The sequence below is a fragment of the Larus michahellis genome, chromosome 1, assembly GCF_964199755.1.
Source record: "Larus michahellis chromosome 1, bLarMic1.1, whole genome shotgun sequence".
NCBI lineage: Eukaryota > Metazoa > Chordata > Aves > Charadriiformes > Laridae > Larus > Larus michahellis.
This window is the reverse complement of record NC_133896.1, coordinates 110,395,037-110,418,791: the sequence shown is the minus strand read 5'-3', so window position 1 is coordinate 110,418,791 and position 23,755 is coordinate 110,395,037. Positions and strand designations below refer to the sequence as shown.

The 23,755-nt window shown below is 38.3% G+C and overlaps 1 protein-coding gene across 5 annotated transcripts in view; it reads right to left on the bottom strand.

Moving 5' to 3' along the window:
* Positions 1-13,613: 13,613 nt before the first annotated feature.
* The window catches only part of GBE1 (1,4-alpha-glucan branching enzyme 1), a 163,572-nt gene continuing 153,430 nt past the window's right edge, over positions 13,614-23,755 (bottom strand). For all 5 annotated transcript variants that reach the window (XM_074599272.1, XM_074599282.1, XM_074599313.1 and 2 more), the window contains one exon: positions 13,614-15,632. In XM_074599272.1, the coding sequence (XP_074455373.1) occupies positions 15,576-15,632 (57 nt within the window). In that variant the 3' untranslated portion in view covers positions 13,614-15,575. The remainder of the gene's footprint in view (positions 15,633-23,755) is intronic.

The window sequence follows — 23,755 nt, the reverse complement described above, 5'->3', positions numbered from 1 at the left end:
TGAAGCTAGAAAACCTCAGAAGGCACGGGAAAAATATAAAAGAAAATTAATGTGGGAAGATGAGATAAATCAAGTAGTGAAGTCAAGAGTAAATTATCAAAAGATCTTTTATCAAAAATGAGTAATTTTTTATACTTCAAGAGAAACCCATTAATTTCATTCCCCCCCCCCCGGCCCCACCCCATTCCTTAGCACGACTGTAGTTCAAGCAGCATAATATAAAAATAGGCTTATTAAGATTTGAAATGTGTTTAACTCTCATCGTAAGTACCACAGTCCTTCAAAATTTAATTTAAAAAAAATACGTAAATCAGGAAAGCATAAAAGGGTTTTCACTTGACAATAATTAAGGGGAAAAACTTAGTTATAATTGACAAACTGTAAGCAAGATGAAGCCAGAAAATAAATGGCATGAGTTGCATTCGGCAATCACTGACAGTACTGTGACTGCATTTCCCTTAAATAAGATTTTGCGGGGTTCCTTACAGAGTAACTTGAGTTGTTTTTTTGTTTGTGTTTTTTTTGGTTTTTTTTTTTTTCTTTCCCCCCCAAAAAAAGACAAGATGTAGGAGGTCCAGTGTGATTTAATGTAAGTCAAGCAGAGTGATGTCTTGAATATCCATACTTCAATTCTATGGTAATGAGCTCTCCAGTCCTGATTAAAAAGGAAAAGAAAACGAAAAGCATACATCATATATTCAACTTTAAGGCTTTTATCTCACTGGCATCCCTCAGTTAAGAAACTGCTTAAATCCTGTTTCAGACTGGCCAAAGTGAAGTCATGGGGCACAGCAGCACCTCATTGGCATGCTGGGTGTAACACATGCATCCTTTTGCAGTGGCTTATACCGCATATAGAGTTCTTCATTTTGCTTACGCACTTCATCACAATCCTGTGCATCTCTCTCCCCTTTCCCCTCCTGAAGTAATTACCAGATGAGAAAGCGAGAAAAAGTTCCTGAGGTGAAGGCTGCATTGTGCTAAAAGGAACATCCGAGGCATTGCCATTCCTGAAAGCAAGTATCCGAGCGCGCAAAGATTCCACAGCCAAATCACACCGCAACAGACTTGGGAAAAGGAGTGGTAGTGCTTATCAAACATTACAAGATAGTAGGCATGAAGTTTTCTGTGGACAGAGCTTGTTGAGAGAGCTTGCAACAAAAATAACTAGGTAAATCACAGCACAGCAAATTGGTGATACAGCAAAAGTACTAAGAATAGTGAAGGCAAAGTAATCAAAGATGTAATAGTTTGCCAATCATTATCAGCTCTTATTAGATGATCATTATTTGACCTATATATATACATATATATATATATATCAGGATCTGTAGGAACCCTAATTCTGTTTCATAATCCATATGCAGTTTGAAAAGGTAGGCAGAATTTTTGCATTAATTTGCAATATTAAAACACCTCTGCAAATTTAGTATACTGAGTCTTGAATCCTTCCTTCTTCTTCGTGTAATTCTGATCCTAAGGTATCAGAGTTATGGTAATTACATCTCTGTATTACAATGGCAAAAACCACATCCTTAAGGAGGAAATATAATAATTCCCACTGACCTAGAATTTGTGATCCCAGAACTTTCCTGATGGACAACATTCGCTTGCTGAAGGGAAACTAGTTCAACGAAAGAGTCAAAAGGAATTACTGAACAAGCAAATGGCTTTGAAACTACTTAAGCCAGAGCATCCAAGATTACACAGTCTCAATGGCCGCTTTAGCAAGTTGTCAGGACAACAGTTTCAACTTAATATTTAAATAATTATACTTAATGTGAAAGAAACATACAGCCATGTGGTAGTTGCCTGTCTGCATGTCTTAATGAGCGCAGAGTCTATGAAAAAGGCTCATTAGTAGAATTCCCCAACAGATCAGCCTTTTCATCCTGTTCTTGAAAAAAATAATCCTTTTAAATAGCCTGACTGATTGTTTTACTATTCATATATTTTGCAGAAATGTCTAGGAATTTCATAAGTAAACCAGAACTTCTTTGTGTTAGGTTTTGTGTTCGGAGACAAAAAAGTAAGCTTTCCTGACCCTAAAAAGGGTGGAATCTAATAAATATTGATGCAATCTTCTTGCACTCCAATAGAAGAATTTGTGTACACATATATATGCCATACGTACACTCAGAAACACATACACACATGTTTTTGCAGACAAGACCCTGCTGGGATGTGTGTGTGGAAGCTGGCTGGGATTATGACACAATTTGACTGTTCAGCCAAACTAATACCACAGGCAGGACTGCAAGCACCACCACCACGTGCCCCTTTGAGACAGCATGGACGTGCAGGTGGGCTACAGGACAGCCCTAAAAAGGGGAGGATAGGGGATGCAGACCCTGCAGTAGGGCCAGGTATTGCAGATCACAGGACAAAACTGATGCTTCCGTATCACTTGCACTTCGGGTCATGGCATCCCTAAGTCACAGATGTAAAGTCGCTACACATGCTAGTCAAGCTGTGTCACCTGGAAGACAAAGGGGTGGCTGAGGCCACTGGAGGACAAGGAGCCCAGCTTCCATCTCACTCAGCACCTGGGGCACAACTTTGGCTGCTCACCTCTCTGACGGGCACCCTGACACACAGAAAGAGAGAGATCTCTTTCTGCCCTGTTGCATTAAGTGCTGCTTTGTTGGCACACATGGCCAACAGTTTTGGGGGGACTAGGAATCATAGCCTGGATATCTCAACTCCCACATGGGTGTACTAATCACTAGGGCAGAGAATCACAATGTTTTTATGAACCAACAAGTCTTGGGTATTTCACACAAACCTCACCACTGCCCTGTAAGAAGACAGTCATTTTACATCTAGGTCCATATCACATTAGCAGTGAGACCCCTAGAAACCATGACTGGACCCTTGGCAAAACTAGTCCATCTGTCCTGTTCTTCAGCTGTTTCAAAATTAATCTTGTTATTTTAGGTCAAATGAAGTGTGTCAAGTATTCCAAAACATTGTGTTTTACTTTTGTAACAAAAGATAAAAACTGTTAATATGAACCTTAAATATTTGTATATTATCTGTGTGCTGAATAACCCAATAAATTCAATTATTCACCCAGAGAGGAGACACCGAGCTCTACTTAGACAGAGAAATCCATTTTAGTTATTGCTGGATTTTGATGAAAACTGAAGGATGACTTTTCCTGGAGGACTGGAATGAGAATGACAGCTTTAATACTTTTGCTTAGCCTTCTTAAAAATTTTTCAGGATAAATTTTTTTAAGCTTTAATGGAAGTTAAACTGTATTTATCAATAATATAAATAACTTCTGTGGTGTCAACTGAATACTTAAACAGGGATTACCCTATAAGTAACAAATATATTTGAAGTAGTATTTCCTAACTACTACGTTGTAATCTATCCTCAGCAAGGTCAGGACCTGACACTGTGCTGGAGAAGTTTGTGTCTGAGATTCCTTACAACAAGAATAAGCAAGAATTACTGAATGCAGAGGCGGATGTGCCTCTGTATCAGATTCCTGGGGCCACTGTAACCACCACAGTACTGACCTCTCTGTGAGGTTTTCCAACAAAAAAACCCAACCTAATACTTTTCCTCCTGCAGGTCCTTCTTGATTTTAGTGCCTGGCACAGGGCTACAATCATTTATATAGGCTTCAGATTAACAAAGATGTTTGGATAACCTTGATGATTTAATTTATATTTGAATTAAATTAATTTTTTCTTATGTTGACTAATACTTGGACATAAAGGTCCATTTGGTTTCAATACAGTGCATGGATATCTACAGTATGCACATTTAACGCATTTACATAGAAAAAAATGTTAATCTTAGGGAAATCAAGCAAGGTCTCATATGCAGTGCTAGAGAACTCACTAGCTATATATCCCAGTATATACAGCAAACACCGCCTTTGAATAGGAATAGCTTTATATTTACTGGTATACATCACAACTTCCCTGGAGCTACTGAAGATCACACACATTGGCCATGTAGAAGCCCGCCCTGTTGCCCCTGCCCCAGTTCAGGCTGTGACAATGCAGGGCCAGGGAAGAGAAGGCAGAAAGCTTTCAGTGCCTTGGAAATAGCCTGCGCTCTCTTCTGCCATCATCCACCCGTGCTGCCTTCACCTGGAACAGGCTGGGACAGCAGGGCAGCGGCACCTACCATTGCCTTGGTGACCTCCTCATGCCAGGATGCTATTTTCCTCTCAAGCACCTAAAACTAGCAGGATATTGCAACACAAGAAAACATAGCCATGTTACTTCTTCTCATCTGTCAGTTGCCAGCCAGATGAGGGAGGATATTCATTTTTCCCATGACTCCACAACAGTTCTTCCCATGGGGCTTCTGGGATAACCCTCACCCTGCAGCCACCTGATGCCTGGGCAATGTATGCTTCCAGTGACAGGGTATGGGGAGCACCTGGAGGTCTCATTCACCTACTACAGAACTACACTTTTCCACATCTCTTAGTCTAAGAGTGGCTGTGCATGACTAGCTACGCAAGAACCGACTGGCTCTGAAGCTCCAACTGGGGAGCTGCTGCAAAGCGGGCTGACATGGTGAATACCACAGCATGACCTTTTATGGACCCCATTTCATACCTTTGATGTGCCTTTAACACGTGACATGGCACCTTCCCCAACTACTCCATTTGCTAGGGCATGCAACATTAGAGTGCAATGACAAAATGCAGCAGAAAATAAGGAAAATAAAATATGTAAAGGGCATCAAGGGCAGTATTCATCCCATCTAACTCGCAGGTGGGCTTTTCCTGGCTGCAATTAAATAAGGAAGAATTTAATAAGAGAAACACGATGCAAGATCTGGAAGCAGTGAATCCTTGTATCAGCAAAATACTGTAATGTATATCCTGAAATATCTGTGACAAATCCCTCCCTGTAAACTGGGAGACTATCACTTTTACTTCTCTTGTGCTTTTGTCGGGGACACAAATCATCCCTCACAATCCCTTAGGTGAACACAGTGTTTGTAGCACTTGGAAGCACCGAGCTCAATGAGGACTGAAAACCAGTTCCTGATTTTGAGCTTATGGTTGTACCGATGGGAATTGCAACCCTCAGGTGCAGCAGACTGGAAATGAAACAGAGAGTCTTTAGCTGGGGTGTGTGTGCATATGGTGTGTTTAACCATTTCACTATGTGCTGCTAAGTAATGATAACAAAAACGCAGCAAAAAAATCCCCCCATAAAACTTGTTAACTTAAAAAAAAAAATCTTCTGGCACATGAAGACAAATTAGTCTCAGCTAAAAAAAACCAAACCAGAAAAGCAGACTACAACTGCCATCCAAATATCCTGTTGGTAATGATTTTGTGCACTGAAATGTTACATCTACTACTACAATTTCTAAATCTGCATTTCAGATGAAAAAGTGCAAAATAAGGTTTAGCAAATTAGATATTAAAGATTTTGCTACTGACGGCAGTTTCTGTTACATTAGACAAGCACATTATTTGCCTTAGCAGGCAGAAGAACAATGACTAAAGGCTATTATGTCATCACAGCTACATTAAGATAACTCTAAAAATAATTGTAGATTCACAACCTCAGTTCTGTGTAAACATTTTTAGAAGCATTTATGTATCTTTAATTTGGTTTGCAGTGTCACATAAAGAACAAGGCTTAAAACAAGGAACATGGACTGACAATATTAAAGTCTCGCAAATTTAAAAATAATAGTACTGGCCTATTACTCTACATCTACGTTAGCAAATATTTTAGGAACAAAACAAAGTGGCTGCTGCTGAGCTCCTCACACTGCTATTACATGTTGGGGCCGTATGCCGCGGATTAGATGCCGTCTCATCTTCTACGCTGGAAAGTCTTACCTCCACACGTAATCTGAAGCTTCCCGATGGGAAAACTTACTGGGACATGGGAAGTCCTCGCAGTGGGCGAAGGCCACGCACAGGAATATTGGGGTCTAAACACATTACATACCAAGGGAAGTCTGAAGTGCTTTTGGAGAAGAGACTGCTTAGTTCCACCTGTAAAGAACCTACTTTTTTTGCCCCAAAACCATTACGGGAACTGACTTAGCACATGGCAAGTGTAGACCATCAGGGGGACTCGCTTCAAAACTGCATATTACTTCTCTGATCTGAATGACTGTTGTCGATGCAGACTTGCAGAGACACCAAACCATTTACAGCACATTTATCTTTCTGAACTCTGCTACCACTTCTTTGTTATCACTTCGAAGAGGTTCAGGCCTTTTAGGTAACGCTTCTAGAAAAATGTCATGTAGTATTATTACACATCACTTGGTTAATTAAGCAGTATCATTTGCAGAAATATTGTGCACTTGCGGGTTGCTGCTGCTAATGATGCGACCTAAGAGAAAATAAATATAAGTGGGTATAAAATACTGCAGAACACGTGCTTAAAAATATAAAGCCTAATTACTCAAGTTTCTGTAACCAAGAGATATATCAACAGAATATTTAAAAGAAACAGCTTCACTACAGATACCTATCAGATATACCTGGATACTCCCTGCTCCACAGGGACTCCTCTATCATGTGCGGTCTATCCCCAAAGAAACCTAGCTTCCCCATAAGCAGGATTATCACATAGGTACCTGCTGCTGGCTGTTTGCACCTTCTGCCAGCAGTGGTCAGTGTGAAAGACAGGATGAGCACCTAATTGATTCCAGTAAGAACTGGAAGAGAGTTTAAAAACCAGTGTGTTTGTGTGGATGTGTTTGTGTGGTGCTTGAGGTTTCATAACTTGTTTACCATGGTCATTCTTGTCATCTGAGTTCTTGACATTGTACTTGTAATCCCTGGAGCACATGCAGTACATGTGTGCTGGTAAAGATATCACTGACTCCCCTGAAAGAGATGGGAAGAGGGTGGATTTGATTGTACCAATCCAGCAGGTTGCAGCAGGGTTCACATCAAGGCTGACTCTTCTACTGGGCATCAAAGCAACCTCAGCAGGTGATGTGTCTTCACAAGCCCTTTGGTATCTTCATGCTTTGTTTTGCGTCCCCCAGTGCAAAAAGCCATACCTGGTGAGCTGTGGAATGATTGTCTCAAATCCTGGGCAAGTCATCTGCTACATATCAGCTTTTCAAAGTAGATATGTAAGGAGCACAAAGGGAACAGACTTTGAAATATATGCAAGGACATGCTCAGACTTACAATTTTTCCTCATAAGGAAAATTCCCTACCAGCAACATGCAAGCATTGCCCAGCAGATGACACAGAGGAATAAATTTAAGAAGCTGAAGATGGTTCATCTGCACATCTCTGATTGCAGCTTACATCTGCACTGTTACAGTAATTACTGTGAAAGCAATGGCTGAAACATCACTACCAATCCTTTCAGGTCAGGGGCAGCCCTGAAAAAGAGCCACCAAACCAGGGTGACAGAATCTCTAAAATCTGGGCAAGTTAGGAGTTAGAAGCTGGCCCTGTCATGGTCTTTATGGATAAAGTAAAACACAAGCCCAACACATTTATTTGCACTAGTCCCCTCTGTCTCCAAGCACCCAAGAGATTTGGCCTTAACAGATATTTTGATGGGCCAAACCCCTTGCAAATACCTGCATCAACATGCCCACCCTGTTGGGTGGTGGGAGCCAGAGAAATAGAAAGGGACAAAGACACAAGGGCTGCTCAGAAGGTCCATATGGTTTGACTCAACAGACAGAAAATAGCTAGAAGCATGCAGGACTAAACACGGCACAGCCCTGCGAGGTGGCAGGACTCTGTAGGGAGCGCAAGCACACCAGACACCTGCCTATGTTGTCCAAAATAAACAGGGAGATTCACAAGCTTTGTTCAGAGAAAAGCAAAAGCAGACAAGACAGGCTGAAAGATATGCCTAGCATCAAAGCACATTGTGGCTTGAAACCCATCAAGGCTGTTAATACTAAAGGTCAGCGTATTTAATTAGTCATCGGAATGTCTGCCTATGAGTTCCTGCCAATGAAACATCAGCAATTATCTTTCATGTTTAAACAACCTTGCACAGTGTTTTACATAACAAGGTGTGTATCATCACTCAAGTTTAAATGGAACTATTACAATCAACCATTATAATAAGTACGCACTGCAAGGCAAGAATTTCCTGATGAGAGCTTCTACAGCAGCAGCAGATGCATAACTCCGGAATATTTGCTCCTTTCATGTTTTGTACCAGAACTAACATGAAGATTTCTGAAAAAGAGCAACTCTGTGCAGTGATAGAAGATGAGGACTCGCCTCCCTCCACTCCATCAGTACTTCAATCCAACAGAGAACTGGATAATTAGTTTTTTTAATTTTTTTTTTTTTTGGTGATATGAGAATAGCGGTTTCTAGTTAATTTCTAGCCATATGTCGTTACAGTTTTATGTTCCCTTTAATGTGTGTGTGTGCGCTTGGTGATAGCATTTCTAGGGATGTATTAACCACCAGTGATACATTGTGCTTAACTACATCCACAGGAAATGTCTGAAAAAAAATGAAAAGTGAAGGAAAGTTAAAATTGCATTAAATATATCTGATGTCTTCATTATCACTTCCTGCCAGCCACCCCCAGTTAGGCAAACCATGTTCAACTTGTTTTAATGTACTTAATCACATCACTGAATGATTCCTTGGGTTTTTTTTTTTAAAAAAAGGTGATCGCCACGCGGGACATGTGGCCACTGTGTTCATCCACGAATATGATGTATTGCATCACACTTGTCTGATAAGTTTGCAGAACAGAGGCTGGTAGACCCAGGAGGTTATTGAATACTAGAAGGAGGAGTTCTGTGCAATAGCAGGCTGTTACACAGCACAACTAGACAAAACACATTCATATTGGATGCAGCACAATCACCCGCATTGACAAGCAGCAGGAAGACTGAGATGTCTATCAATTGTGAAGAGCGCATTTTCCAGCTAGGGTTACACAATTTGTCAGCCTTACGCCATTAAAGAGTTATATTCCCACCAAATCAGTTTTCCAGTCCAGTTCCTCATGTGGCATCACCAGCATTAGTGCAAGGACCACCACCGGGGCAGCGTGATCCGTCTGGAAAGAAGATGCTGAGGCCAGCAACCTGGACAAATCACTTCCTGCCAAACCAAAGGAGGCCTATGGAAAGCTAACTTCATAGCCCTATCACTTTACATGCTTATTAAAAAAGAGTTTCTTATTTTCAGAAGAACGGTACAGGGATTCACTTATGCAACAAATTTAATGAAAGACTCCCCCCACACAGCTGTTTACACAAACATCGTTAGCTTTGTTAGTGTCCATGCTTTGGCTGTAATGCAACCATTGATTTTGCTTAGTATTCTTATTTTTATAGAACTGTTCTGGTAGGCTTTTTGACAGATATCTTTCTATGAAGAGTCTCACTTGTCATAATCCAATATTTTTTTTATGGAAATATCCCATATTTGAAATCTTGGAATATTTTCTGCCTTGGGAAAACGGTTTTCTGCATGAACCCCCTTGTTCTCTATGTCGCACAGCCCTTCTGCTCCATTTCATAAAGTGATCAAAACTAGTTCTTCAGATAAACAACCCTGGATAGAAAAATACATTTCAGTTTTTGGACACGATGTGTTTACATAATTGGCTTTCTCATGCTAGTCTAAAGACATGGTTTCTTTGCTGCCAGACAGGGTTTGCTTTTGTCTGACAAAAACATGCTGCAGTCAAAGATTTAAAATGATTAGTGTAATTGCAAAGGCAGGAATTTAAGTGGCATTTAAAAAAGCCACCAAACATCTTAAGCCTCCTCTCTTATCCCTACCTTAGAAACCCTCAAACCAAAGCTAACCCCAGCTTATTACTGAAGACTGAAAACTGTGATTGCCTCAAACATTCATAGCTAGTATTTACACAGGTTACAAAATACAGAAATACTCAAAAGAAGATGTTGCATTTGGTCTAATACCACTGTAATGAACACAATAATAAAAAAAAAATCCCAACAGAAGCCGCGGTCAATACATGAAAGGAGCTTTGTACAAAAGTAAGCAGGAAATAGACTGAATACATAGACTTTGTCTGATAATTAATCTACTCCAGCTATCTTGCTTTACAACCCAAGTAAACACAAGATACACTCAGTATTTTGTGAAAGGCAACTAAGCAAGGTTGGGATTTACCCCCTTACCCTTTCCTTCAAATGACTTTACCTACTTTCATCTTGCCAGCCAATTTCCTTCTGAGGTAGACAACTCGCTCAGTTTTTGGCAGAGGTGGTGGGCTGATCCCAGCAAACAGCCAAACACCCTCACAAGCTGCTCGCTCAATCCCCTCTCCTTTGGGATGGGGAGGAAATAGAAGGAAGGCGAGAAGACTTGTGGATTGAGATAATACTTTAACAGGGAAAGCAAAAGCTGCACATGCAAGCAAAGCAGAAATAGGAATTCATTCGTGACTTCCCATCAGCAGGCAGACGTCCAGACACTTCCTGGCAAGGAGGAAGCAGAGGCAGAGTAGGAAACAGAAAGCATTCAGACTGTGCAAGCACCGTTCAGCAAAAGCCAAAACATTGATATTTTATGAACACCATTTTAGGCACAAACCCGTAACACAGCACCACAGGGCTGCTATGAAGAACATTAACCCCAGCCAGATCCAGTACAGCAGGACAGCTAGCTGCTTGTCCCCAATCCCTTCTCGCCAGTAAAGAGAATAGAAAATAGACCAGAGTCAGTGCCTTTGCTATGGAACTCAAGCAGACTATTGGAAAGTAGCAGAACAAAAAACTACCGTGGGGAAAACGCATCAACATTAGAGCATTTGCAGCTTAGTTTCTTCAGTGTTTGCAGACATGTCTTTCTTCATACATGCACTGTATCTATTTTGTCATAAACCTCATACCCTGATCAAAGACTAAATATTCAACGCATTAAATTTACATCTTCCTATCATAGACTGCCCTTGTTCTATACATATAAATTGTGATTTGTGAGGCATAGCCAGAAAAAACCAAGAAAGTTTAGAGGGAGTTTCCTCCTAGCTTTTAACAATGCTGAAGATTATCTTGGAGCCAAATGGTGTGGGTGATTAGCGTTGCATCGATTTTAATCCTCTCCTAGTGTTTTGAGAAATTATTGTCTTTGTCTTAACTTTAGAAAACAGTTTTCGGAACTAGTTCAATCAAACACTTAGATGTTTTTTCCAGGGTTCAGAATAGCTTTGTGAATACGCAAAAATATCAGCTAAACTGAGACCTATTACTTGAATGCCTAGAAGTTCTTACATTTTGTCCTAATTCATTTTAGGCTTTAATTTACCATGAATAACCAAGAGTTATTTATATTTACAGGGTACATACTGTACTCACAGGCATGAAAAATAAAATTTGTCTCATCTAATGAGTCATAATTAGCTTTTGTTTTTACCTTTCCATAAGCAGAATATTTTTAACGTATTCAACTGGAGTTATTTTTACCTAATGATTTACACAATTCTTTTTAATAAGAGCAGTCATATGTCAGCCTACCACTATTACTGCAACTTATTTTCAGATAAAACAAAAATTAAAAGCCTACACAAAGGAAACACTGCATGAAGAAATAAAGGCAACTATGACCAAAAGTTTTGGACTTCTTTTTAAACGCTCAGGAAACTTTCAGAAAGATCCCATATCTCTCCTTGGGAATTTGAATATTACTCTAAATAATCTGGAAATCTAAAGAGAGTTAAAACATATGTTGGGCATAAGAGGCAGCTCTCCATTACAGCAAATAACCCACACCCTCAAATCCTTCAAAAGACTTGCACCATATACTATGGGGTGTGAAAACACACACATGTGCAGAGTCTTCCTTGGCAAAAAAAATTCCCATTAATTTTTAGGCAGATGCCACTTAGAGGCTGCTTGTTATGAAACTCAGATCCTAGCTAAGGTATGATGTATGAAAATATGTAAAATACTGCTTCATCTCTGTAGCAGTCCTCCAACAATGACAACGTGCCCAATTTGGAAACATTAGTCGAGGAGGAAACTCTTAAATGCTGAATACTTCAATTCCTCAATTCTGTTAAATTATGGAGCAGAAGAAAGACGGATCATAGACCTCGATATATCCAGAACAGAAAAGCCGCATTTATTTAAGTTAAAGAAAACAATTTCTGCTGTTCATTCAGTTAACCCTCACCCTTCACTACTTTACTAGTAAAGTAACTTTTGAGCTCTGAGAAGGGAGACTTGTAAATAAACAAGTTCTTCCTTTAACCATTAATGGGCAGTTAAGAACATGGAGTGATAAAAAAATGCGGAAACTAAAACTTCAAGCTCCTTAAAACATAATTTGAAAGCACAACTGTGACTCACAGATTAATACAGAAAAATATCACCCTGCATTATCTCCAAGTACCATATAATTGCTTACCTAGTCTGGTATCTTACTATTCAAACAGCTGGTCTCCCTTTGTCAGAGGATTAGCTACACCACTTTCCCATCTTTCAGAGCACATGGTTAACTAACTTTTTACTAAATTGAATATAATGAGCAAGACAAATTTCATAGGAGAAAAAACCCAACCAAACAGAAAGGTCAAACAGTTTTTCCATTAAAATCTGTTTTCCAGAAGTACTCACCAAGCTGAAATAACCATTCCATTCTTAATCTTCAAAATAAGCCTCAGGACAGTAAGGCTTGAATTGTGGGAGGAGGAGACAAAAGCAAGGAAATCAGAACTTACTGCCCGTAGAATACACCATTCTACTGGATGCCTGCCTGTTATTGCAATTCAAGAACTTGAATTATTCAGTACAAAGAACCACTCAGCGCCAGCAGGTGAGGATGAACTTGAGTTCTCATTGACTGTTAAAGAGACCATGGAGCAACAACTTCTGGGGCCAGAGATACCAAGAATTACCAGTACTCTTAGGTGACAGGAAAGTATGTATTTCTAAGTGCAGAAATATAAATCCTTATCAGTCCTTTACACTAAGAGAGGTTATCTTTAAAGAATGTTCTTCCACAATGTCTAAATCTCTGTGGAGACATTGTGCCCAGGGATACATCCCCATGGACCACTTAATTTACTTCTGTGACAGAGCTAAACTATCATATTTGACTGAAGAGCGCTGATTTAAGGTGTACCCAAGCAAAGCAGCTCTGGAACTCCTGTGCCTCATGGAACGTGTCAGAGTCTTCAGCCAGTCACGGTGACAGGCAGCTACAAGCCTCAGTGCATAACAGTAAGGAGTGACCTTGGTTGAAGTCTTGCAATCCAAGTGTGATGCTAGACAGAAGGTGAAACAGCAGTAGCTGAATTCCTCTTCATAAACCATCAGAATACAAAACGCAGGAGGAAGACATTGTCTTTCCATGGGTATTGCAAGGGAAAATTTTCCAGCCTCACGAGACAGGCAAGGAGCACACTCTCCGAATGTAGAGGTGGATCCCATAAAGGCCCTAATTATTATGCTTCCTATATTTACTTTTTCATCTTGCAAATCTTGTACTTTGCTTTTATTAATCTATTGCTACACAGAAGAAAAATGTGTGTGGGACAAATATTCTACCAATCTCATTAGACTTCTTCTAACCAAGGCAAGTTCCTGATTTCAATAGGGAGCAAAATCTAATAGTCTCTTCCAGTGTTAAGACTACTGTACCATCCTTTTACAGTACAAGCAATCAAACCATATATGCATTTCTTTTATCTTCCTCAGAGTTTATTTTGCATGTAATTTTATACAGTTTATATTTCACATCATACATTTATTCCTTCGCTTGGAAAAAGAGGTTTGACACAGACACTTGCCTTGCATTACGTTTTGAAATCTGGAACTGGTGCCAGTAAAAAAACAAACCACCCTATAAAACATATTAGATCAATACAATGTAAATAGAACATGTATTAGAAGTTGCTCGTTATTTCACTACAAGGAAAACAACCTGGAAAAAAAAAAGATAATCAGTTCCAGTTGTTAAAACAGTTCAGTGTATTTTCTTTAAAGTCTTAGTGTAACGGGAATGCTTTTATTAGCCCACTACCAAACAATGATCAAACCGGCGCAGAGGAAAATGAAGCATGATCCTAAACAGTATTATGGTACTCAACTGCAATATAAAATTCCGTCACACAGAACGCAGCGGACTGGGGATGTTCATAAAGTCCTTTGAGTGTGAACTCTCTCTGCACAAGACTGTTTTCCATCATGCTGCATTATTCCATCATATCCCGTATTTTGCTTTAGAAGTAAGCCACAAGTAAGCATTCCGAGAACTGTGAATAGATTTTCAGTGTTGGCACAACTATTCAGTAATTTACACAATGGTTCACGTAGCAAACTGGGTAAAATTATGACTTGGAAATGGTCACGGACATCTTCCTCTTTGGCTACTTTAAAAGTTAGAAAATTCAGATTTGTACAAAAGACATTCATTTCAGAACCAATTCAAATATGTTTTTAAATAAATGGAACAAAATAAAGCATGTCTTGTTAATTTGGTATTAATTTTCCAGAATACTCTGCAATACTTTTTCAAATATACAAAATCTTACTCTTTACAAAAAAAGTTGTAGCTCATGAAAGAACTCACTTGAATAATCTTAGCAGCACTCCAATAATTAACTACCTTGATTTTATTGAAAAAACACCTTAGTTTGATCGCTGTATTTTGAGACTGCTTCTTCATGAGAAGCAATGTTTCAAAAGTTATAAAAGTGCAAGAACATCACCATGTTCCAAGCTGAAAGGCAGCTTCTGGAGATAATGAAATCAGTATTGCAAGGTCCTGACATTAGTGAAATAAATGCAATGGGAAGAATTACATCTTAAGTAGATCTTCCAGTGTGGTATTATTGCAGTAAGAACATAACACTCTTCTCACTGAACATTTTAGTCATCTAAATAAAACGGTTGTGTCATTTTTTTCAGCTGTAGCAAGTGAGATGTACAGACTAAGTGATTTGATTGGGAGCAAATAAGCAACACACGCAATAGCATCAGCAGGTCACCAGTCAATTGGCCTGCTCGTTTTGCCGTTCAGCATTTTTGTGCAATTTTAATTAATTAAAAAATGGCAAAGTACAATACTCTCAGAGGACCTTCTCATCCACTTGGATAAATGTTTCTAATTCCATGTTGGACTTCATTGAAGAAGAGGAGCCTCAAATTAGGTCCCACAAACCGTTAAGGCTGCCTTTTAGCCAAAACCTTCTGTTTTATTTAAGCAAACTACTTACTTTTAGTAAGAAGCATTACTATATAATAAACATTTGAATTCACTATCAAAAGAGAGGATTACAAGAAATAACAAACTTTGGAGCAGGATCACTCTTGTTATTCCTGACAAAATTATGTAAACAACAATTTAATTGAGAATACCTGCTGCTTTGCAATATCTTAAGTGTAATTTTGTACTACTAGAACTACAATACCAATGTTTTCCTTTCTGCCTCTTTTGCAGAGTTTCGTCAAAAGAGGTTCTAGCAAGTCAAGAGCTCTGCAATTATACGTGAATATTAATCTTAAATTTTAAACACCTAATACTACTATATTCAGTTTCAGAAAGCTTCCTTAGAGCAAGTTTTGTTATACTTAGTACTAGTACAGTGTATCAGCACTTCTTTTATGACTTGCTTCTTCAGCGGTAGTTACAGAGAACTTCATTTTGGGATATCCGTATTCTGAAGCACAATAGCCACTCTGCTTGGAATGTACACCTAGTAAAAATATGACAAGAACAAGAACAGCTGAAAAAAACATCAACTTCACAGGATACGATTTCTAAATAGCAGCATGTGAAAACACACACGTGAAATATTTTAACTGTTAAAAATTTGTCATTTGTACAATGTTGTGGGTCATATTAATCAAACTTAAAGATTATTGACTGCTTAGTCCCCAGCACTTGAATTACACAAGGTAATCTAAAGTTCAAAAGCCAGCCTCATTGCAATCTCTCCTTTTTTTTTTTTTAAAAAAAATCTCACCTTGATATATTTTAAAGTGGCTACCAGTAGAGGGCCTCATATGACTTACAATGACCAATTTCAAAAACCTGACATCATCCAGGTCAACAGACCATACAATGACAAATAACAAAGTTTCACAACAGCATTTGAACACTCTTCTGCTGTGAATTAAAGTTGCCCCAAGGTCTATGATGTCATTTCATACAGGTAAATACCAGCAATGTGACACAGCATTCGCGTCACAGCAGAGTATTCGTCTCACTCTTAGCATCTATGGAGTTTCAGTGTCTGAGCAATAAAACTCACTCTTGAAACTAGACAGATGCAAAATTAGCCATTAAATTATTGCATTTTGCTTCACCCCTTTTTTCCTGATTACCATGCAAAAACCCCAAATATATATAATCAAAAGACTTCCCATAGATCACAAAAGAACTTGTGGCAATATATTTTACATGACATCCCTTCCAAGCAGAGTAGAGTCACAATCTGAAAACGAGACCGATATGTACTACCTACCAATTACCTTGATATATGGTATTCCATGAATTGCCAAGCATATGAACGTGTTTGCTGAACAAGTCAATAAAAATGCAATTATAAAAGGTAACACAAGATTGAAGATTATTTGCTTCATTCTGACAATATCCTCTTTTGGATTATCCTCCATCCCTGTGGAATGTCTAATATTCTGCAATTTCAACTACATTATCTGCAAACTAGAGCCTGATGGCATGAAAGGCTTTCATAGTTTTCAAAACGGAATAAAGCAATAAAGCAAAAAGCTTTAGGAAAAGGAGAAAAATGAAAAGAACAGCTGATCTTCATTGAACCCGACGGAGCTATGTCCAATGCTTCTTGAAAGGCAGCGAATATAATGATTTCCCCTAAGGTTTCGGCGATAAATAGCTGCTACGAATCTGTGCAGGAGAGGAAATACTTAATGAAGTCAACTCGTTCAGAATGTATAGATGAAGGAGAGACTTTAAAATAGTGTATGAGAAATTCAGTGCTCTGGGTTTGTATGATGAAGCGAGAAGGAAGAAGGAACAAATACGAATAGTCTTTTTAAGAAAGAATGTCTAAAAAGTTACTTCAGTTAAGGGAACAAAAATTAACATTAACACAGGACACAGCAATTCTCAACTATATTCTAGTCAATAATATGTCAGATCCTAGGAGGAGTAAATTAGCCCAGTTCCTTTAAAGTCAATCTACATCAGCTGAGAATCTGGGAGCAGCGTGGAAGCATCCCACTCCTACCACCTCATTGCCAATCAGATTTTTTTAAGCTGGTTTTAAGCACAATTTCAGAACTTGTGCAAATGATTTTATTTAGACTGATGAGATGTATGTTTTCTGTTTGCCATGAAGAGATGCAACTGCCAGCTGATTACTTTAGTTGTGTTTTTTTTCCTTACCGCAGCAAATTAAACGTGTGGTTTAGTGTGTTTTGTATTGGTGGGCTTCTTGCTAAATCACAGAAAAGCTAAACATGGCATTATCTCTTAACCTTATAAATTTATTGCACTGGTCACTGTAACCACCTCTAAGGCTTAAATAAAATTGAAAGAAGTAACAAAACAATTAGGGCATGAAGAATGAATAAATATTAATTATTGATCAAATACAGTAGGAATTAAATATGAACAGTAATTATTTATTTCCACTGCTATACAATTTTCTTAAAAGGAAAAATACTACAAAAGTATTAGATAATTCTTGTTACAAATGTATTGGGATTATTTCACCTCACCGCCCCCCCAACAATATTTCCAGAAATACTAGTGTATATGCTCTGTCTTTATTATTTGTCTAAATAGACAGAACACAGGAAGGGGAAGAAAAATGTGACCATTAAGGTTGGAAAGATTGCTTGTTTTTCCTGAGGTAAAGTAAAATCTGGAAGATTATCTGCCCAGGATCCCAGCAAGGTTTTCAGCCCTCTAGCTCAGATTTCTCACATCTGTTTCTTCCTCTTCTGACATCCCAAATCTCAGAACTTCCTCAGCTTTTCCACTCCATTGTTATTCCTTTTCCTTCAGCACCTCTCACCTGAACTACCACTCTTGTAATAAGATATCCCCATTAATTTAAATTTATTTTCTCTATCCTTTTCCTGAGTGGACTGAGGTGTACTGAGTAGACTGTGGTCCAACCATATGCTAAGAAAACTCAGGAATCCATTACTGACAGGGTAAGTTGAAAGGCAAGCATCTTATTGTATGTTTGAGTCCAGACATTTTCAAATAAATAAAAATATGGATAATCCTTAGCTAAAAGCTAATTAAATAGTAACATTAGGTATATTTTAATTGATGTCTTTCTGCTTTAGATTAAGAACTGTACTTGCAGAGTTCTTACAGAATCTTACAGATACTTACAGAATCAGTGTTCTGATTCATATTAGAACACATACATACAGTACATAATATTATAGAAATTATTATTATAGAAATAAATGTGCAACAGCATATGACAAAAGGCTAATATCCTCAGACACTGGAACAACCATGCTCAGTTCTGTCTTCCTTAAATACTAAAAAAAATGGCAACCACAGTTCCTTTTTGCATTTCCTAGGTAAAGTACCATGGACTATTTTTTTTATCTCCTTTTTTGTCTTTAAATTATTTAGGTACAAATTATAATACAGAATTTTAAAGATAACTCCAACACACTGAAATGCATTAATGAAGACATCTGTTCTAACACGTTATGATGTGTGTCTGTGATAAACTCCATTCTATTCACTTAGTATCCAGCATAACCCTGGTCTTTTCAGTCAGGCTGCTACTCAGCAAGTTGGTTTCTAAGCTTTACCGATGCATGGGATTCCCCTGCAGAATTTTTCTTCATTATTTTTTTTATGAAGTTTCTTTTGGCTAAACCCTCAAATTTATCAAGATCCATCTGGGTTGGACCTCTAATATTCAATTTATCAATTGAATGAATGATTCAATGAATTAATCAATTGAATGGTGACTCACCATTCCAGTCACTGTTGAAGACTCCAAACAGTATCAGCCCCAGCAGCGTTCCTAGCTAGGGCACTCTGCTTGATACCAGTCAGCAGCTGGACACCGAGCTTCTGATTACTAAAACTGCAGCAGCCCAGACAGTTTTTGACCCACCTAAATCTTACCAGACTGTATTTCCTCAGCTCCTAGGTAAGACTGCTGTAGGAGACAGCACAAAGTTTTACTGCATCGATTGTAGTAACCTCATGCACACAGCTAGAACCATTTCATCACAGAAGGCAATTGGGTTTATCATGCGTGTTTTGCCTTTCTGATTGACCCATCTCATATAGCCCACTTGTTTAGATACAGATTCCACGAAGAGGTGGTCCCCTTCACCTCTCAAGGGACTGAGAGGAGAGTCTGACTCTCAGACTCTGACTACAGATCCCTCAGCCTGCCTTTTCAGTTTTACTACAGCCTTCATTCAGTTGTCAGAGATTTCCCCTGACCACTATGATTTTTCACAAATGATAGTCAGCAGCCTTGCAATCACACCACTGACACCATTCCAAACCTCTGGGTGTATCCCACCTTTAGGATGTCCCTAACCTATGGCTCTGCTACTGCTACTTTCTTTTCAATAGTATACTGGCACACAAAAGGGTCTGGGAGCAGGCTTTACTCTTGGAATCCGAGCTAAAAAAAGGCATCGAATACTCCTGTACTCTCCATAGTGTCCCATCACAAGTTTGACTCCTCCTTTTGTCAAGGGACTTGAACTTTTTCTTAAGCTGCTTTTTCTTTAGTATACCTGTAGAATCCCCTTCTTACTACTCTTCATTATCTCCATCTAGTTTTTTTTATATTTAGTACATGGCCTGCGACATATATATCCACCTACAGATAGATAAATACAGTAAAAGTATATAGAGATGTCCTGATTAAAGCCATCTTAGCAGACCTAGGTATTCATCAGCAAAAGACGTCAGAGATATGTCATTTCTGATGTTTTTCTGTGCCCTAGGAGGGTCTCAGAAGTTTATTCTTGTCTTCTCTTTTCCTTCCATATACTGTCGCTGAATTATATAGTTCCAATTACCACCTTCAGTTCTGTTGGTCTCTGCTCTTCTAACCTGCTTCTTTCTGATCACAAGGTTTATCCCATTCATGTCTTCTTCACCATTTCACGAAGCTCACTTGATGAACATGGGCAGAACTGAAAACTCAAAAGTACAGAATACTAAAAAGAATACATTCAAATCTAACCGTCTTGACTATCAGTCAATCAAATCATCCCCTGAATCTGCCTTCTGTTTCAAGCTTTCTGGGTTCACCTTAGAGGCCCCCCCCAGCTCTTTCCTCCCCAAAAGGCTCATCCACATTGGAAATGGCCTCAGGAGGCCCAAACTCCCTCCTGAAAGCCACATCAGCTATGAGGTCAGACCAGGTTACTTGGGGCTTTAGATAACTCAATGAATTGGCCCGCTGCTTTCTACATCAACTCCTTACTTATTGCCTCGTGTCCTCTAAGGTGTCACACGAACTCTGCTATTTTAGGAAACTGTGAAGACATCTAAAGTCACACAGAGGAATACTCATGAGGCCTTTTCTGACAGGGGAGTGGAATATGGGGAAGGGAGAACATCAGATCTGTTTGGGACAGAGTTAGGGTCACTCAGCTGTGAATAAGAGTTTTTTGGCAAAGTTAACACTCAAACATTTAGTCATCAAACTATCACTGAAAGTCTTTTTATTCTCAATGGAGTATTCAGCAGGAATAAAGTGGAATAATTGTCGTTGACTTCACAGGCAGATGTGCTAACAGAGCGGATAATGGAAGATAGGAATGTTGTTTACAAGTCAAATACATATAAAATTGTTTTGTTATCAACTCTGACCTTTCTATACTGCTTGTCCATTTAAACTATGAGGCAGTACACTGTCTGAAAATAGGCAAATTCCACACAGATCAAGGCTTCTGGCACTAAAATAGTACAGCTACTCTAATAGAGGAAAAAACCTCCACTTACTACAATCAACTTATTTTCCACCAACATACACGGCATTTTACCAAGTTCATAGTCCATTCACATAGGCTTTCTCACAAATAGGGAAGAACAACTGGTACTACTACTAATTGCCAGGAACATACATGATGCTTTTCAGCCATACAAATGCTCGCTCCTTATACTTTTTTTCCCGTAAATATCCAGGTAATTTCAAGAAATGAGAGATCAGACAAGCTAAGAAGAATACAGGAATAACCAAATACATGAAGCAGTTGTGAACAACAGCAGTTATAAGCAGGAAGCTTGCCTTGCATATTTTGGGAGAGGACTACAATCCACAGCAATCTCCAAATGTATCAAAAACCCCACAAGCAAGAAGTTCTGCACATGACAACTGCTACTTTCAGATCTGTCAGACTAGATTCAGTACCAGGTGCAAGCACAACTGAAATTGGCTGGAACTGCAATGAACTACTCTTCATCCCACTTTCAGGGCTGGAAAGCACCAAGCCCTAAAAAATAATTTCAAGGTCATTTTGCAACAGATGGGAGAATTACTGGAACTCAGTAGCTAGATCAGGCATTGCAGAAAAATATTTCATAGTGTATATTGCAGCTGGTACGTGCAGAAGGCAATGTCACAAGAGACTGTGCCAACATTTTCCCAAACTTTTAATTAAAATGAGGGCTTCAGACAATCTCATGTCTCTGTATCACTACTAATTGTCAGACACTGACACTATTCTGAGAATATAATTAACCATCAGTGAATAAGATACATGATAGCTTTTGCTTTCTGACTATAATTTGTTATACAAAGCCTCAGACGTTTCAGATTTCATTTTGCTAGATATTGCATATGACAAAGAAGGTATGCTTAAAATAATGTGAAGTTCTGCCTTCCAATTTGTTTTTCAATTTGCAGCTCTACAGCATGAATATGCAGAAAATAATTTCTCAGGCTGTCCTGCTTCATTTGCGCAAGAGAGGTCCCTATACCGCACAGGCTGTATCTCAAAATTTCTTCTCTATTTCTGCACTCTTGCTTCAGGTTAAGAAAGAGAACTTGAAAAAGACAACAAAAATCCCTGGCAAACACAAACAAGTAGACTAAAAAATAAGATATGATGAAAGAAAACGACTAATGGAATAACTTTAGAATCACTACACTTGATTGTGGGTTTTGTTTGTTTTAGGAAGTCAAACGATCAATGAATATGAGCAAGTAAATTTATATGCCTTAATCATTGAGAGGTAAAAATAAAAGACCTTGCTTGTATTAAAGTCTTACTGATTCCCTTAGTTAAAACACTTAATTTTCTAACTACCAACATTCTTTCTATCTGTGCACATCAGGGGAGAAAACAGTTAAAGACTACATCAGTGCCTTAAAATTCAATACATAAATCCTTAGAATTATCATGAAAGTAATTCAAATGAGTATTTTCAAAGCTAAGGTCACTAAAAGCTTTTAGACCATTTCAGTCTATGTGAATATTTTAATTTGTCAATAGACCCAAGGAAGCAGGAAGTTGCACTTTAACACTCAATAGTATACATTAAGGTCAAGGTTAAAAACCCAACCCAGCAATAAGGATATTCTTAACATAAAATATATAATTTCAGTTTCATTTAATGTGAAAAGATTATATCAGTGGAGGCCAAAAATAGAGAATCGGAAAAAAACAGTACTGAGGGCAGGGGGAAAGGAGCATTTCGACTTCTATTTATTTTTTAACTAATTGGAAAGAACTACAGAAAGACTAAATCTATAAAAGCTGAAATATGTTAAACAATTATATTTATCAATAAACTGCACATTACTTTGCCAATGACACAACATACTCTGCAATATTCCATTTAGCCTGCTTATTACTCGGTTCTGCTGGTGCATGAAGTATCAAAGTAAAAACACCACTGTTTTGATATAAATCCTAATTATTGGTGTGGTGCAAAAATATTAGTTACTAGGACATACATTGATACCTAGTTACATTTTACAGCAAAATTCAGTCAAGTCAGATGCCTTAGAAAAGACTGACAAAACATTCTGAATGAGGAGTTATTAAAAATGGTTTTTCTTCTTCCCACCCCAAATCTAACTTTTACCTCCAACTACAACCACCAAGTAACCAACAAATGACTTTGTACATAAAAGGGCACTAGGATCTGACAGGAGTTGAAATGTGTGTGCAGCACTTAATTTACATGTTGCAAAGAGATGATAAGACATAAGCAAAATTAAAAGTTTATAGAAGCATTGAAGAAGCCCACAACTTTTATAAAATATACCTCAAAAAAGATTATTAGGAGAATACTACAGCAGAGACGTAAATAGAAATAAAACTGTGGTAAAAGGAGTCTATTTGTACAATGACAAAGTGGTTAACAACTGGTTATTAGAAAGGTTGATTATGTGGAAAGTTATGTACATTTCATATATTTGTTAACAATCCAGAACAGAGCAAGCAGTGAAATGGAAATATTAGATTATAATCATTATTTAAATCAGTCATATTACAAAGGACAGGGGGTTTTGTGCATTTTTCTAGAGTTTTCTAGGTGTGTCTGATGATTTTGAAATCTGGCCCTCTGCAGAAGTACTAAATAAGCCTGAACCATCATCTGTTCATCAAGAAAATTTTACAGTGAAATGCCTAGCACTGCTTACAAAGCTTCCTCTTCATCCAAGGTTCTTTGCTCCAGGAATTTCATATCTCCCTTCTTCTCATTTTGCAATGTCACTTTGACTATTTCTTTTATTAGGTGATGTTTCTAGAATGGATCATGTCACATCTAATCTTCTATTTTTGTAACACATTTGTGAGCTATTTAAGCTTGACTTGAACAGCATAATCATTGCATGTGATTTCAGTTTGTCATAGCCCATTGGGCATGTTC